General features: G+C 38.3%; 1 protein-coding gene across 1 annotated transcript in view; it reads left to right on the top strand.

Annotated features, from left to right (window-relative positions):
- ARFGEF3 (ARFGEF family member 3) overlaps positions 1-16,931 on the top strand; it is a 161,826-nt gene that overhangs the window by 59,234 nt on the left and 85,661 nt on the right. Inside the window, exons 5-6 of the mRNA XM_011356156.2 lie at positions 2,325-2,393; positions 13,336-13,458. Of these exons, the coding sequence (XP_011354458.1) occupies positions 2,325-2,393; positions 13,336-13,458 (192 nt within the window). The remainder of the gene's footprint in view (positions 1-2,324; positions 2,394-13,335; positions 13,459-16,931) is intronic.

Below are 16,931 nucleotides of genomic sequence, written 5' to 3'. Positions count from 1 at the left end.
CCTGCAGACTCGTGCTACAAGGCCTCCCTATACTTTTACTGGCTTCTGTGGAGCAGAGGGAGTTGAGCCTCCCCTCTTCCCCTGAAAATCATGATGACCAAATACCACTAACTGAACGCCCTTCACAGAGACTCACTGCAGGCACCTCTCCCACTTCTTCCAGCCACCGCAGCTGAAAAGCAGCTCTTGCTCACGGGAAACTGGGTTGAGTATTTGAAAACTTCTTTTCAAACCTTCTCTTGTGCACCTTGTATGAATGCACATGGAAAGCAGAAAATTGATCATCAGTCCTGTAACCGGTTCGGACAAATATTTGCCATCATTATTTTTCATATTGTAAATAATTGCCAGTCACCAGCCTTTATTGTGAATACTTGAGAAACCAGAAGCCCAGATGGACCAACTCACCTCCCCACCTCCACAGACCACCACCACCACCACCACCACCACCATGAGCCATTTTCTTATACCTCCTACCCGCCTGCCTTAAAATATGGTGGGAGGAAAAAAAAAAATCAAAAAAGAGAAGTCGTGCGAGGCAGCAAAAAAAAGCAAAGTAAGAAAGCATCATATGAGAAAGCCTTGAGGACCTTTCGGTTGCCCCGTGGATGTTGCAGTCTAGTGGGAAGATTATGAATAAGTAAATAAACCAGTTTGTGAGACTGGTATGTGCTCTAAAGGAAATGAAAACAAGGAGACGTGATAGAGGGTGACCAGAGAAGGCGGCATGCCCATCTGAGGGGGCGACATCTGAGTTGAGACCTGAAGTAAGCCAACCAAATGAGCAACGTGAGGAACAAGCATAGGAGGAGCCAGGGAAGGAGGGTTTCAGGCAAACGTACCACCAGGTACAGAGATATTTGAAGATGTGACCTCTCTCCAGGCCAAATAGGTCCTGGTGACGCTGCTATCCTCAGCTTTTATCCCTTCTTGCATACAAAAACCGACCCCAAAAAGAGTCATTAAACAGAAGAAAGCCTTTTCTTGCGAAGCCATGGGCACTTGCTCCCATAATCCTTCTCTTCACCCAGCATGGTGGTGAGATGATTATTATCAGGAGTTGACTCTTGGCTATCAGGCATCTTAAGGATCAAAAGACTGAGGAGCAGACCCACAATTAATTTACCTAACCTCGTGACAAAATATGGCAAAAGTCCCTTTTCCTTCTTTAATCACACACATATTTGTTTTTTCTGAAGGAGTGACTGTTGCTAGGACTGGCCTGGCTTGTGACTCCTCCTGAGAGATTCTTTGTGCTATCTGACAATAGCACTTTTTGGTTGTGCTGATTAGGTATATATTCTGTATTTGGTAAATCTGCTGGGCTTCAGTGCTCTTTTCATGAATTGGGCAGAACCAGATAAGACACGTCCTCAGAAGCCTGCCACTGACAGGCCACGCCACAGGCAGGACATGGCTGTTGGGTTTGGGATCAGGAAGCAGACCTCAGCACGTCTCGGATTACCAGTGAACACAGCTGCAGTGTCAGCAGCCAAATGGACAGGGGAGAGTCTGGTGTCTTATCTCCAAAATTAGAAGCAATTCTTAAAATACCACAGGCTTTTATTGATCTTTCCTAATAGCTTTACAAGTAGAAAGTGAAATTTTTAATAGTAGTTAAAGATCTTGCAAATGTCATCGACTTACTGCCTATATATCTTGGAGAATAAGGGGACCCTGGGACTAATAAATAAGTCTCAGGCAGCATTCTGGGGGAAATTACAAGAGGAAGGTGTCCATTAAAGAATTTCTAATCCCATGTGGATTTGCGAAGGAGACAGGAACAGAATAGTATAATGATGCTTGGGTCTAGAAAGAGGTAAACAGTATTGCATAGTGGTTCCAGGACATTGAGTCAGATTTCTTGGATTTAAATCTCAGCTCCACAACTTATGCCTGAGTGACCTTGGACAGCTTGTTTAATTATTCTGAGCATCAGTTTCCTTATCAGTAAAATATTACTTCCTAAAAATATCAATCTAGATAATTCATGCACAGTGCCTAGCACTGAGCCTGGCCATTTGGTTTTCATTGCTGTTGGACGATCTCCTGGAGTTGTTGAATGCTATTTCTGTCCAATCTTGCAGTGGTCCTTCCCTGGGGACAAGAGTAGCAAGAAGCCTCTACTTTTTGAAGTATCTGTCCATTTTATTGGACAATGCGTGGCCACTAATTAGCAGTGCGTGTCATAGAAACACATTAGATGGAGCAAAGAATGAAGGAGTCAAAAATAGGACTGCATGAAGAGCATGTGGAATGAAAATTATTTTCTAAAATTTTAACCCCTTCTCTCTTCCTTCCTGTCTCACCCCCGGTTGGTAAAGGTTTTACTCTGCATAACCTACACTCCGACATTTGACTTGAATGGGAGCGCAGTGCTGAAGATCGCAGAGGTGAGTGGCCACTGCTTGCCCAGCCCTCAGGTGCTGCTTGTGTGTGTGCTGCCTGCTCACAGCTGCTTTGCCCCTTCTGGGATCAACATTAGGGTGGAGCTGAGCCCAGCAGTGAGGTGAGCCCCTCTGTGATCATGACTGTGGGAGTTTCCACTAAGCACTGGATCTGTGGGAAGCAGGCTCTGTGGTCCATCGTTCTAAGCGTGTGCTCTGCATGCTCTGCTTTGCTTAACTTGAGGCTTTTCACCATGGAAATAACAGTACTGGTTCTCCCGACTCTGCCACACTTAGGTGTTGCCTCCCATGTTGCTTTCTTAGTCTGCTTTTCCAGAGATTAATTGAAAAGCATTGGATTTTTTTAAAAATGGTTTTTAAGAAACCAAGTATGAGATTTAGAGAGATGTTTATTGATTAAATTCCATCTCCGTCTCCTTAAACCCTAATGAATGCATTTTGTAGCTATTATTGGGAAGCGTTCTCTCTTCCATCTGTATTGCAGCCTAGAGTAGTAAGTGCCTTCCAGCACTCCCAAGAGTGTGTCCCACAGAACACTTGGCTTCTTGACTGTCTGGCATGTGCCTTTGATTTTGGGAAACATCATCATTCCAAGGCTGTATTTTAATATGCTTAGAATAATTTTCCTTCCATTTCTTGAAAAGAATATCTTCAGGATTTGTATGTTTTGACAGGAGTACACATTCAGACTTTGAAGAGGCAATGATATTCCATATTCTAAAGTTATGGAGAAAAAGAAAGCCTATTAGTGTTCATGGGTTTTTGTTTTTACAATAATGATTTACCATTTATTGAGTGGATCAAGTGGATACTAAGTACTTTGGGCATGTTTTCTTTTTTCATCATTTTTTTCATCATTATTGAGGTATAATTGAAAATTAAATGTTGTATGTATTTAAGCTGTGCAACTTGATGTTTTGATATGTGTATAGTGAAATAATCACCACAATCAAGCTAATTAACATATTACATCATCTCATCAGGTAACATTGTCATGGGTAGTATTTATACTGGCTGATATGTGAACTTTTACAGTATTGTGTGCCATTAAAGGGTGAAAATTAAGAAAAAATTAATTTTGAGCCCATGAAACATTTTTCTGTTTCTGTCAAAATAGAAAGAAGCTGATAATTAGCTGACATCTCACTACAATATAAAGCAATTCTCAAATGTGTATTTATATAGGTAGAAAGAACATTTTTCTTTAACACAGTTATATTTTATGCTACATAAAAATAGAATAGCTATCAGTATTTTTTAAATTGTATTTAAGAGCTACCTATGAGTGCTTTCATTATTTGTAGGTTTACGTTTTTTTTATTATTGTGGTAAAAACATTTACCCTGAGACTTTCCCTCTTAACAAAATTTTAGGTATACAATACAGTAATGTTAACTGTAGTTACCATGTTATAGAGCAGATCTCTAGAACTTACTCATTTTCATAACTGAAACTTTTTACCTGCTCAAAAGTATCTCTCCATTTCCCCCTCCATCCAGCCCCTGGCAGCCACCACTCTACTTGTTTCTCAGAATTTGCCTATTTTAGACACCCCATTGCTGTTAAAATGACAAATGTAGTTTCTGATCAGAGCAAGGAACAGGGTTGATATGTAAGATGCCTGTTAGTTTAGTCCTTTTACATGTGAAGGACGAGAAGGGTCATGCAGCGTGTCACTGCCCAATGGGTCCCCCTGCTGATGGAGCTGGAGTGGGGGCAGGTTGGGAGGGGGACAGGTTGTTGCAGGACCCTGTGGGAGTGGGGTGCTACCAGGGATTCCGAGCTGCCTTTGTCATCCTCAAGGAACCAGTTTTTGGATCTGAAAGATTCAGGTGTAATCCCTGAACTGCTGTGGGACCGCCAGTTCTTTAATGGGCACTTTCCTGTAATTTCCCCCAGAATGCTGCCCGAGATTTACTGAGGCTATCTGGAAGCCAGAGTAAAGACTTAGCAGTCCTGTCCAGGTAGGACGAAACAGCAAACATAGTGGTCTCTACCAAAATCTGTAAAGGAAAAACTGAACTTGTTTGTTTTTGAAGAAAATCCCAGCCCAAGACTGATGAAGTAAAGATGAAGGCGCAGAGAGCTTGGTGGTAAGGGAGGGACTCTGGAGTCACGCTATTTAAATGTAAATCTGGCTTTGCCACCTCCCTGTGGTGTTGTTGCCTTGGATATCTCCCTGGCTTAGCTTGTTCTCTGTAAAAGCGGTGCTGACAGTCCCTATCTCAGGGTGTGGTTGCATCATCAGTTAGGTGAGAAAAATAGAATCCATGTAAAAAGCTTTTCATGCAGGTCCAGCCGTGTAGTAAGTGCTCGGCCAATGTTAGCTGCTGTTGTGATGAGGCTGCAGATTGACCTTGGTGTCCAAGTTAGCACTAAATGACCCTGAAAGGATGGGTCGTCTTCTCCCCTTTTTGTCACACCTACAGCCCTTTGAGATCCCCCAGTTGGAAAAGCGTTCCTCAGTGTGCAGATAATTAAGCAGAGGTCGGACCGTCATGGAAAAGCACGTTGCTTCCAGTGTGAGCTTTGACTTATTGTTCCTGATGAAAGACTTGGGACTAGTTTCCTCTGAAGGCAGAAGGACTTGCTAAAGATCTTAAAAATAAACTTTTCATCCTGTGTTTGATAGCGGGGCCTTTTCTTTATAGTGTGCAGGCTCGCAGAAGATGTTTTTAGGTCCTGCCTCTCCTGCAGGCCCGCAAGGAGATCCTCCCATCTCCCTGACCATGACAGGACTTAGGATTTAGGCTGCCAGTTATCCTGGGCCTCACTGAGATCCACCACTCTGCTCAGGTGACTGGGCACCCTGGAAGATTCTTCAGCATACGAGGAGTAGGGACACTGCTTTGTAATGACCACGAGAGCCACCATCCATAGTGCTTTTGATAAAAGACAATCTGTAGAATGTCTCTTCTGTGCTAGCCTGGACCTGGTATGGACATCAGCTTCAAAAGAGTAAGAATCCAGTTTTTTCTGTCTAGCAAATCCATGGGTTAGGGCGTTTCACAAAGCCAGTCTGTTGAGAGAGGCCAAGAGTGCTCCTTGAGCAAGACAAGCACTACTGGTCCCAGGGCCAGAGGTTTACTATATTCAACACCGATCAAAAGGCCACCAAGAGAAACACCATGGAGAATGCTTCTCCTGCTGAGAATAGTGGACCTTAATTCATCAAGCATGGCTGCAACCCGGCATGGCTCCACCAGGCATAGCTATAGTTCTGGGCTCTCCATGGTCCTTGCCTCTTAGAGTCAATTCTGAAAGGCTTGAGAACATATATTGTCACTCATTGTGGAAAGAGACTGGGATATACACTCAAAGACAATGTTAGATAGCTATACGTAATATGTATTTAGCACTTACTCTCTGCCAGGTACTGTTCTAAGAACTTTACCTATATTAAATCATATAATCCACAGAACAATACTATGAAGCAGGAAATATTCTTGTCCATATTTTACAGATAAGGAAACTGACACAGAAAGGTTCACCAGTTTTCTAGGTCACACAGGTAGGAAGTGGTAGAATCAGGATGCAAGACTGGTGGAAATGACTGAGTTTTCGGTCTCTACACCATGTCACATGCTGTCATCAGCTTGGTTATGGAAGCCCACTCATAGGGGCCCTCATGCTGCCCCTGTGTAAATGGTCATAACCCCTTTCCTCATCCCAAACCATGAAGAAACAATGTTGAAGTTAAACTAAACTTGCCTTTTATCTTTAAAATATATCTTTTTTTTAATTAAGAAAGTAGTAGTGTATCAGTTCTCTACTAACAATGATTAAAAATCAGAACAAGAGACAGGCTTAAAAAAGGTGCAGAGGTTCCATTATAAAGATGACTGTTTCAGTAGTTCCTTGATTAAAGTTTGACTTTTCCTCTTTACCTTCCCGAAATAAACTCTCTCACATGTGGGGTACTGAGAATCTCAAAGCTTTGGAGACCTTGCTTTTAAGTCAGTGGTTCTCATCAAAGGCTGTACATTAGAATCATCTAGGAAGTGTTAGCAAAAATAAGATACCTAGCTTGAGTGAGCTATTATGATGGAATGACTTCAGTTCTACTAGAAAATGTTCATTAAAGATTCATTAAAGAAAAAAAAAGGATACCTAGGGTTGCCCCAGAAATTCTGAGATTTTAGTTTGGGAGGGACTTGAGCATACAAATGTTATAAAATCCCTCCTAGTGATTCTACTGTTGAAGTCAAGTTGAGAATAACTACTCTGATAGTTATTGTTCCTTCCAGCCAAGCTTTGTCATAAAACCTTGTTGAAATTAGCTTTGTGCTCTAAAACCTCCAGTGTGGTCCACCCACCAGATGCATGGGCAGCACCTGGGAGCTTGTGAGAACTGCAGCGCCCCAGGCCCCAGCTCAGACGGTTGAATAAGAATCTGCCATGTAATAAGGTCCCCCATATGATTCATATGCATATTAAAATTTGAGAAGCACTGCCACAAGTGAATATTGATGTAATTTCATAAAATGAGCTCTAAAGATAATGTTCTTTGTTTATAGACCTAAAACCCAGGTGAGAGCTACCTTGCCTCTCTGCCATGGCTAATCAATCCAACCACCCCCACAGAGTATTGAGTCCCACCCAGCAGCAGCATCCTCTGAGTGGTGACCCCCCAATAAGTACAAGCTTTGGATTTTCTGTTCCCTTGACTTACATCTTCTCCTGCCAGATCATCTCCACAGTTTCTCCTTTCCATTTATCAGTGCTTGATATAGGGCAAATCTATTTCTTAAATGCTTTAACAGTTGAATCTGCTACAGAGCCCTCCCACTGTTCCTTCTGAGTATATGTGTTTTCACCAATAAAACAGTGTCAGTCTTTAAAAAAGGAGAAGTGTGCCCCCCATTCATATTTATGTAATCTGGCATAAGACAAGCATGAAGTAGATATATTTATATGAAAAGCATCACAACAAATTTTATTATAAATGTAAGCATATGGGTCAGCAGTTGTAAATATTAGATTATTAAATGAATAAGGTATAGGTAATTTCAGAAAGGATAATAGAATCACCTGAAATCATTGTTTACTTCAGATACACAAGAGAGGAATAAACATCTTTCTTAGAGGCTTTCATTTTTATAGTTTTTTAGATTTGCAAAGTAGCTTACAGCCTTTTTCTCCATAGAAAGCACTTAAGAAATGCTTTTTCATCACCAAAAAGAATTGAACTACAAGAGAGTTATACTACCACAAAAAATAATAGAATTCTGTAGACTTATTGGAGCCTGATGATTTTGCAGGCTCTCAAGGGCTTTCCACATGCTAATTTAGCCTTCGAAAATCTGCATCTCTATTTCTAAAGGAGGACATTTCAGCCTAAAACTACCATTTTGCTCCAGGAGGCTTTCTTGGTTGTATCTGAACTTTTTATAAAGATAAGTCTTTAACTTAAAGAAAAAAAAAAAAAAAACACCTTTTCTCCTATTGTCACTTTTGATATAGCTGGGGAAACAATTTATAAAAACACCTTAAACCATTTAAAACTGCTGCTGAAATGTTGGGAAAGAATCCAGACATTCTGGTCTTTTGTACTCTGGTCTACATTGACTGTTACTCAAGAATAATGCTTACCTTGAAACCTGTTGATCAGGAAATGGGATGTGTACTTAAGTATGAAAAATGAGGCTGTTTCCCCAAGGTACTGCTAAAACTATAAAAGGATCATTAAGCATTTAAAATGTAAATACTAGGGTAGCCTTCATTTGTGTGTCTAACTTAACTTGCTTAATTAAACTGCAGTAATGAAAGTTTTTCAGTACGGGGTCTTCCATGATACAGGAGGAATAAGAAATATCACCAAATTTAGAAATAGACAATTAGGAAATATCCAACATGTTTTCTTTCTGTTCAAGCTTACGAATTATCATTACTAAAACTCCATATGGATAGATCATTTTTCTCTTCATTGGTTGAAAGTTGGGCCCAAGATTTCAACTTCTATGACACCCAAATTTATTAGATATGTCGAATTTTCCAAAGTTAGTTACTTTAATATAGGAAAAGCTGTAAGAATAAAAATTGCCCTGGTCTTGGGGTTAAGGAAGAGGTGGTGCCCTAGCCAGAAGCTCTACGAAGCTAATTTGAAAATGGTTAATGATATTGTTCCATTAGAAAGACTTGGGGCATAGTCTCATGCCTGCTGAGGGTCCTTTATGGGATTTTCCCATGGTGCAAAAGCCTGGTTCATAAATGTGTATTTTCTAGTTTGATCTTATTGACTCATGAGAAACTTCTAGTCTTTGATCTGTAGCATGCTGTCCAGTTCAAGCAAAGTCTGTCTCAAAGACCCTTGTTTTATTCTTTAAGTTTCTTACTTTCAGAGACCTCCCTCTTTCATCTATCCATCCATCCCTCAATTCCAAAACACTGGTTAATAATAGTAGCTACTAGCGGCTAAGTCCCTAGGGCATGTCAATAAGTAGCATTTTACACACATTCTCTTTTCACCTTTACCATAATCTAGCTAGCTAAAGAATCCCAAGGAAAGGGAGGTTAATTTTCCCAAGTTTCTATAGCTAGACATTGAAATCCAGACTTTTGATAAGGTAAACTATATGCTGTGGACCACTATGCTATATTGCTTCCTGGTAACCTCCATTTTAGGAAACGTCAGTAGAATTCTTGCCACAATAATACTGGCAACCAACTGAAATTCTTAGGAGTCTTACCCACCTTAGACTTTTACCGAGGCATTTAGTTAGATAATGGCTGTATGGTGTTTTACATGGGACGCAGAAGTATTGATGAATTTCACTTTTTTTGTGACCACAGATTAAAGTGACCATTAGGCATATGCCACTTTCTTGAGTATCTTTACATGTTGATACTTAGTTTATCTTTTCCGAGCATTTTGTTACCATCAAAGTATCTGGAATTTAGTTCCACTTGTTAACTCTAGGGAACTTAAAAAGTGTTGAGGCTCAAGACCTGCCATCAAAGATTCTGAATTATTAATTCCAAATGTCACTAAAGTTTTCTTTTTTTCTAATTGAGCTGACTTGTAATGTTTGAAATGGTCACTCTTACTTTTATTTTAGTCTAACATGGTGCATTGTTTCTGAGACATACCTCAAATAAAATATTGTGCAATTAAGGGCCAGACAGTGTCCAGATATAATCCAGAAGAAAAGTATACAGATGACCTGATCCATTTATCTTGGAAGTATCTCATCGGGTACGTTCTCTGTAAGACTGGGAGAAGTAAACTCATATCCAGTCAAGAGAAGTGGACAAAGGAACCTAGACCATTGTCTCGTACCAGCCAAGGAAGGAAATCCCATTCTAAGGAGCTTCTTTCTCCACTTTTCCTTATAGAGACCCTTTCATTTGTTCTTTGTGGGCCAGTATTTTACTGTTTCTTGTTTGACCCCTCTGAGTTTATTCTTTGGCTACCTACTTCCGGATGGGCTTTGAGCAAACCAGTCCTTTTGCAAGGAATTTCTGTGCTCCCCTTTAACCTCTGACTTGCCTGCCTCTTGAAGAACTTATTTGGAAATAGAAGACACATAGAACAATGCAAAGATCCACTCTACTTCATTTTAAGCTAGGTCAGAGGACAAAAGCTAGAGTTCAGTAGACCCTGTGTAGACCAAGCAGAAGGCTCTGCCTGAGAAGGTACAGAAATTGGTGGGTTGAGGTGTCTTAATATGTTAGTGAAGCCAAAAAGAATATGGAAGAGGAAGAGGGAAGTGACAATCAGAATTGTCCATGTATTCCTGAGCACTTTAAGAATTTTACTTTATAGTTGGATCCAAAAGAAAAACCAGCAGATTTTTCTACCTAAGCATGATGATCAGACTTACTTATACACAAAGTTCTTAGAAATAATAAAATAACTCTAAATCACCCTGTGTGTGTGCATGTGTGTTTGCATCAAAAAGACCTATTTGATGAGGCACTTTCTGTCACATACCCACCTGTTACTGCTGTTCACCTGGAACTAGCCTGGCTACTGAGTTGTCATCATGATTCAACACAGTTTAGACTTGTAGTGTTAATCAAAATTTTCTTTGGTTATAATGTGATCAACAAACATTCATCTTCCCTATATAAAAGGCAGCTCTTCTGCTTTCTTATAGTAATTTCTGATCCTTTCTATTTTTTATCTCCATAAAAATTTTCCAATTGGAAGCATACTAGCTCTTCTCTTTATGGAACTCATTACTCAGTAGCACACACTGTTTTGATAAAGCTGTGACACTAACCCCGTTCAGATAGGACAGAGAAGGTAAATGCACAATTCTACAAAGTGAAGGTCATACGTATTTTGCAAAGCTAAACAAATTTCTATTGTGGAAACTTCTTTAAAATTCATCACTTTGGCCAATATTGAATTATCCTCTACAGTCCACTCTGCTGCTTCATATTTAATAATAGTGAATCCACCCTGGGTTTAACCTAGTACTGTTATTTTTCAGTCTACTTTCTAAATGATATAAAACTTTTATTGCTATGTTTGGCTTGCAGACTTGTGTTTTTATTGTTGTTTTTCCTTCTACTGTGGGGTTTATTTTGTTTCACTAACGATTTATGTTTTCACTCTCAGTTGTGTTTAGCATGCCGTAAAGCTGGATGTCCACAAATGCATGAAATGATTAAAATGTCCATTACGAAACTCCTCACTGCCTTGTGTCTTCGTGTGTTCCCTGGCGATCAGGGACCTGTAACTTTTCACAAGGTATTTGACTTGGTCCTTTGGGCCTCTGGTAGAGGTGTAGGACTGAGGCTTTTTAAGTATCAATTCTACTCTATGAAAGCAAAGGGCATGGGAAGTAGAAGTGACACCAGAGATACAAAAAGAAGAAATTGATGAGCCCTTTGCCAGAAACTCAGCCTGCATTTGGACTTGGTATACTCTTAACTTCTCTGATTCAATGTGCTCATTTTAGCACTGTTCCAAAGTAGAAAAAAAGAAAAACATTTACTAAGTGAAAAATCATTGGCCTTTAATATAGTGATCAGATTTATCATAGAAACCCTAGTTCCGTGAGCCTTATCATTTTACTGATTTATTATTACTACAGAAAGTGTAAGAAACTTTTCTTTAGAAGATGTCAGGATAGCTGAAAAGCATTTCTTTCTGGGTACCTAAAGATAGCAATATTATCAGATTTTTATATTTAAAAAAATATCTTTTATTCACATGCAGTATTTATACTCCTAACTTTGGCAGAATGAGCTTCTTAGATTGATCCTTTAAAAAAAAAAGTAAACATGCTTATCTTTTCCCTTTATAAAATGCCTCCTGAAATAAATCATTTCCACTGTTATACCTATAAGCACTAAAAACAGTAGTGACATTAAAAATCAAAGAAATACATCTGGTATTTGGAAAGTTGTTGTCTGTATAAAGCACTATTTTTGTTACTTAAAATTTAGTTCCTCGTGTGTGCTTTCTTTCATGAGTTTAAAGTGACTGATATAATTTTTAAAGAAAGGTTTGATAGCGGGAATGAGTGTTCAACAGAATTGTATTTATATTAACGTGTGTAGTTCCACTCTCAAATGGCTACTGTTTCATCTTTAATGCCTCTGAGACTTCAAATTCCTCCTGAATTTTAAGCTCAGAGATCTGAAAGTCAATGGTTATTAAGATTTCTTGGGAGAATGTAAGATTTAAAGAAAACTTAAATTCTGAAGTAAGTACTAGAGTCCCTAATTACACTGTAGAGAATTTGGTTTCATCAAAGTGATGCCCCGCACCCATTGAGATGTATTTTCGAGGCTTTTAAATCATTTTATCACATGCAAAAGTAAAGGCCTTTCAGAATTAAAACTCCTTTTTTCTAAGTATGTTTAAATTGTACCTCCAGGTACACTATAATCTATGATCATTTGAGAAAATGAATTGAAAATGAATATATCCTAAATGGCAGTTTGAAAAATAAATATTTTGGAACTTGCTTTTTTTCCCCACATAAAATGAATTAATCTAAGCCAATTTCCAAATATACTTTTGAGTTTTAAATGCTCATTTGGAATATTAAACATTCAGTAGGAGATAAATTAAACTGTTAAAAAATATTTACTTTTACCTCATTAATTTTACCAAAAAGGTTATTATAGTGAAGCCTGGCAGAAAACTCTAGCTTAAGCAGTAGCAGCAACAAAGGTTAACATTTAGTCTCTCTTCCATCTCAAGTATCAATCATCAAATTAAATTTGCCATTTAGGTGAGAACCCTGTATTTTCATTGTAGATAATCTTGGAGTATTCCTAGAAAAATTAGGTACATTCAATCCCTTCTTTTTCTTTTTGTGGGTCGGAATGTGCTTGGTAAAATGGAAAAGATAATATACTTTATGGAGAGAAAAAAGTGGCCAGGTTTTTATGGTTAATTCACAGTTTCCCCAATTAAGATGCAGCTTAGTAATCAGAGGACATTTTACCATCAGCCATGCTGCCTAGTAACACAACTGACATCCACCTTTATCAAGTTTCAAGAAGAACATAGCGAGAGAGAGTTAATCCAAGGTCAAACATCTTTATAAAACAGGAGAAAAGGTTTCACTAACCCTTTCTCTACTCTTCATAACTCAAGAGTTAATCAGTCTGTTCCTATTATGCCATGGAGGGAGCTTTTTCTGATTAATTTCCAGCCAACTGAATTTATTTTAGATAGTGTTATTTGGCACATCTGAAAATCACCAGTTTGTATTCTCCTATGATGCTCAGAAGAATAAGCTTCAGAGAGTGATAACCTTTAGGGAGATACTTCTTTTCCTACACACTTAAAAGCAACTTCCCAGGGATTTTAAATATCTGTAGGACTCATTGATAACTAGTCCTAAATCAGGCTGACTTTCTTTTTAAGAAGGATTTAATATCCTTTCCAATTAGTCCCAAAGCATGTTGGTCATGAACTGATATTTACAGAGCGTGTGTGTTGCTCTTATTTCTTTACCAGGTGTGCACTGAGACATACATATGTAGCTGTCACCAGCGTAGTATAAACACTGCTGTGCGAGCAACTCTCAGTCAAATGCTGAGTGACTTGACTTTACAGTTACGACAAAGGCAGGAGAATACGGTGAGCCTTGCGGTATCCACACATTCTTCAGTCTTGCCCATCCACGTCTCTGTGTAACTGCATGCTGTGTGTCCCACATCGTACATGTCTCCCCATCCCCTGCCAGGGCTGCTCCCTACTGAAACACGAGCAAGGGCTGGCTTGGTTTGAAAGTTAAACTCTTTAAATAAGTATTTGCCTGTTTCACTCCAAAGCTTTCAGAGTTGTTTTTTCTTACTGTTTGTTAGTTTTGGGGCATTATTTTAAAATTCACGTTTTAAGTAATTGCTTAAAAACTTCTTGGCTCGAAAAAGTTCATATAAAAGTGTTGTGACACATTAACAAATACCAGAAGTGAATACAAAATTAATAGCAGTTACATACTTTGAGGTTTGGTATATGTATTTCTCTGTGTTAACTAAAAGATTGTGGCAGAAGGTAAAGCTGGGTAAATAAAGATGAATTTGTCTTCTTTCTGTCATCAAAGCAGACTGGAGCTTTTTGCTCTAAACTCAAACAGATTATCTAAAATGAGTGTTCCTGGGGAAAATGTAAATGTAATTGGCCTCTTGTATAAATTATTTTCTGGAAATGTTAATGAGATGATTCCTTTTCAAAACTGGTATTTAAAAAACTTCGTAATAATTCAGATTAAAATTCTTTTAAAGTCTGCAAGAAGTATTCCAAAATGAATATTTCATTAGTTATTTTTTAGGATATGAAATCTCATGGCAGTCTGAAATTTCTCTGAAATTAAGTTTATAGAAATTAAGAATTCATGTTTAACTTCAAATATTTCTAATTTTTAATTTCATAATTATCTAATTTTTAGAAAATCCTAACATTAAGTGGAACCTTTGAGATTATCTGGTCAAATTTGTTTATTCTTCATAAAACAGATGAGGAAAATGAAGTAAAATCGAAATCTAAAATTAATGAGCCTGTCAGTGAAAGAGCCAAAACTAAACGCCTGGTCTCCTAACTGACTCTCAGCCCAAGTTATTAATATGAACTGGGACAGTCAGTGTTAAAAAATAAAAATAAAAATAAACGAATTTAAAAAAATGACTTTTTTTTCTTTTTGTGTTTGCTGTATTCAAAGCCCAACTTTCTATTTCAAAAGTAATTGTTTTAATTTGAGATATTTTTATTAGCTTACTCTTTGTTAAAATTATTTCATTTATGCTAGCATTTTGAATGCGGTGATTTGGCAATAATAGCTTAAAAGAAATTCAAATCTATAAATAGAACACATTAAGAGAAAAAATTTTATTTATTTATTTATTTATTTATATTGTGGTGGCATTGGTTAACAAAATCTAGTAAGTTTCAGGTGTACAATTCAACAGTAAAGTATATAAGTACATACATACATACATACATACATACGTATGTATGTATGTATGTGTGTGTATGTATATATATATATTGCATTGTGTATTTACCGCCCATAGTTAGATTTTTTTCTCTCACCACATAGTTGACCCCTTTTACCCCATGTATGTCTCCCCTCCCCTCCCCCCCACCCTCTGGGAACCGCTAGTCTATTGTATTTTTAACGGAAATAAACCTAAGATGTTGAGAATCCTTACACTAATATAATCATAATCCATCCTTGTTAAATAGTAACATGATGAAATACTATAATAGTAATGATATTTTAATGTTTTAGAATGAAACATCTAAATGAAACTTTGTAGTTTCAAAGTGATTTCAGTCATATTAGTCATTTAATCTTATTTTTTTAATTATAAGTAGGAGAGTATTAGGTTTCAAGTAAAATGACTCAGCCTTCTAGCTCATGTTGCTCCTGTGTGAGAATGGTAACAGGCGTAGTTGTAGAGATCTAGATAAAACCAAAGGGTTATCAGCCTCTGTCCCGTGTACTGTGCAGCTAACCAACCTTCTGGTCCTGCTCATCAGCAACCATCTGGACTCACCCCACCCAGAGGCAAGATCCCAAATTAGGTAGAAGATTAATGTTTCTTGTTATTTTCTTTCTATTATGAGGTCCCTGGAATTGTTTCCACGTCCCAGAAAAACACAGTTCTCAGTATGCTAATATTTGCAGCATTTGTGATGTCTACTAGAGGGAGGGTTAAGTTTTGCCTCCTAAGAATGGTTATTTTTAAAAAACTGTTAAAGAAGAATGTTCCGTAGGAATGGTGAGGTTCTGTCTAAGGGAGCTGTGTGTTCTTCCCTGGGACACTTAGCATTACCTGGGGAAGATGTGTGCAGAGTGTGGTGTGACCCATCACTATAAAGATGTTATGGGCCATCTCAGAATTAGGAAGACTTAAATACAACAGGAAGAACATCTAGAGTGCCAAAAGTGTTAACATGAAATGTATCTTCAACCTAATGTCTATCTGTACCCCACTCTATCCGTACCCCACTCTGACTCCCAATACACATTATACAATTTGATTTTGTATCCTCAAACCCTGAGTTACTATCCAGCTTTATTATTATTTAAATTACAGATGCTATTGTTACATTGCAATTTACTCATTTCAAAAAGAAATAATGCTGTGTGTTAGCGGGGATAGGTAGTGGTGGTTCTCCTGTCCTTAAAAATGACTCAGAAGTATTTTCTCCGGGAAATGTTCTAAACTTGTATTTAGCCATGTGCTGAGCTGTGGGCACTGACATGCCATTTCACAAAGGTTGCAGTCGAAACAGCTGAACTTGTAAATTAGTGAACACAGAATAGTAGAAATATGTGCCTATAACAAGGTAAAAACAAAACAAAAACAGTACCGTGGGATGCTTTCTGTGTCTGGTAGTTGATTAGCTTGAAAATGCCATTTTATGATCTCCCAGTGCTAAAAGGTAGGGAGACTAAAGAGCCTCCTTCCTATTCTCTGCTCAGTAGTCACTGAATTTTCTCTGCAATGAGAAGTAAGTCTAACTGTTAGTAAATATCTTTCCCTTCCTATGCTTTCTTCCCTCATCATTCTGTCTTTACTCTGATAGTTCTAGATCTACCAAGCCAGAGCCTAGAGTGGGTTGGTCTGGTCAGATAGTCGGAAGTTAATACGCTCCCCCAACAAATAGGAAGCTGGTGCTTCTGACCAGCAGTCATCTTTGGACCTGTATTTTGAAGTCCAGAAACCTGATCCTTCTAAGACTAAGAGTTTGTATTCATTAGTTGCAATCAAAGTGTAGTCTTTGACCTTGGGACAAAATGTTATCTGTGCAAGGGTAACTCACCTTGGGTGTAGGTATTGCCCCAGATCATAAGTCAGCACTCTGGGATCAGAAAGTCAGCACCCTGGGGCTTAAACTCCCCTGAAGTTTGTGGACTCTTAAATAAATTATGTTTTGTTTAAATGCATTTTGGGAACTGCTAAGTTCAGTTCCAGACATCATCATCTTTTCATAGTCTTGAAATGCTATCAAGACCTGAAGAGTGTGCTTAGGTCAGTTAGCTGAGCCCAGAGTACTCAAAATGGTGTTTGGTGTCCTAGAATTTTCCATTGTCTAAGAGTCAA

The sequence above is a fragment of the Pteropus vampyrus genome, unplaced genomic scaffold (genome assembly GCF_000151845.1).
Source record: "Pteropus vampyrus isolate Shadow unplaced genomic scaffold, Pvam_2.0 Scaffold24, whole genome shotgun sequence".
NCBI lineage: Eukaryota > Metazoa > Chordata > Mammalia > Chiroptera > Pteropodidae > Pteropus > Pteropus vampyrus.
Note: the sequence above shows the minus strand (reverse complement) of the source record. Positions and strands in the feature narration are given on the sequence as shown.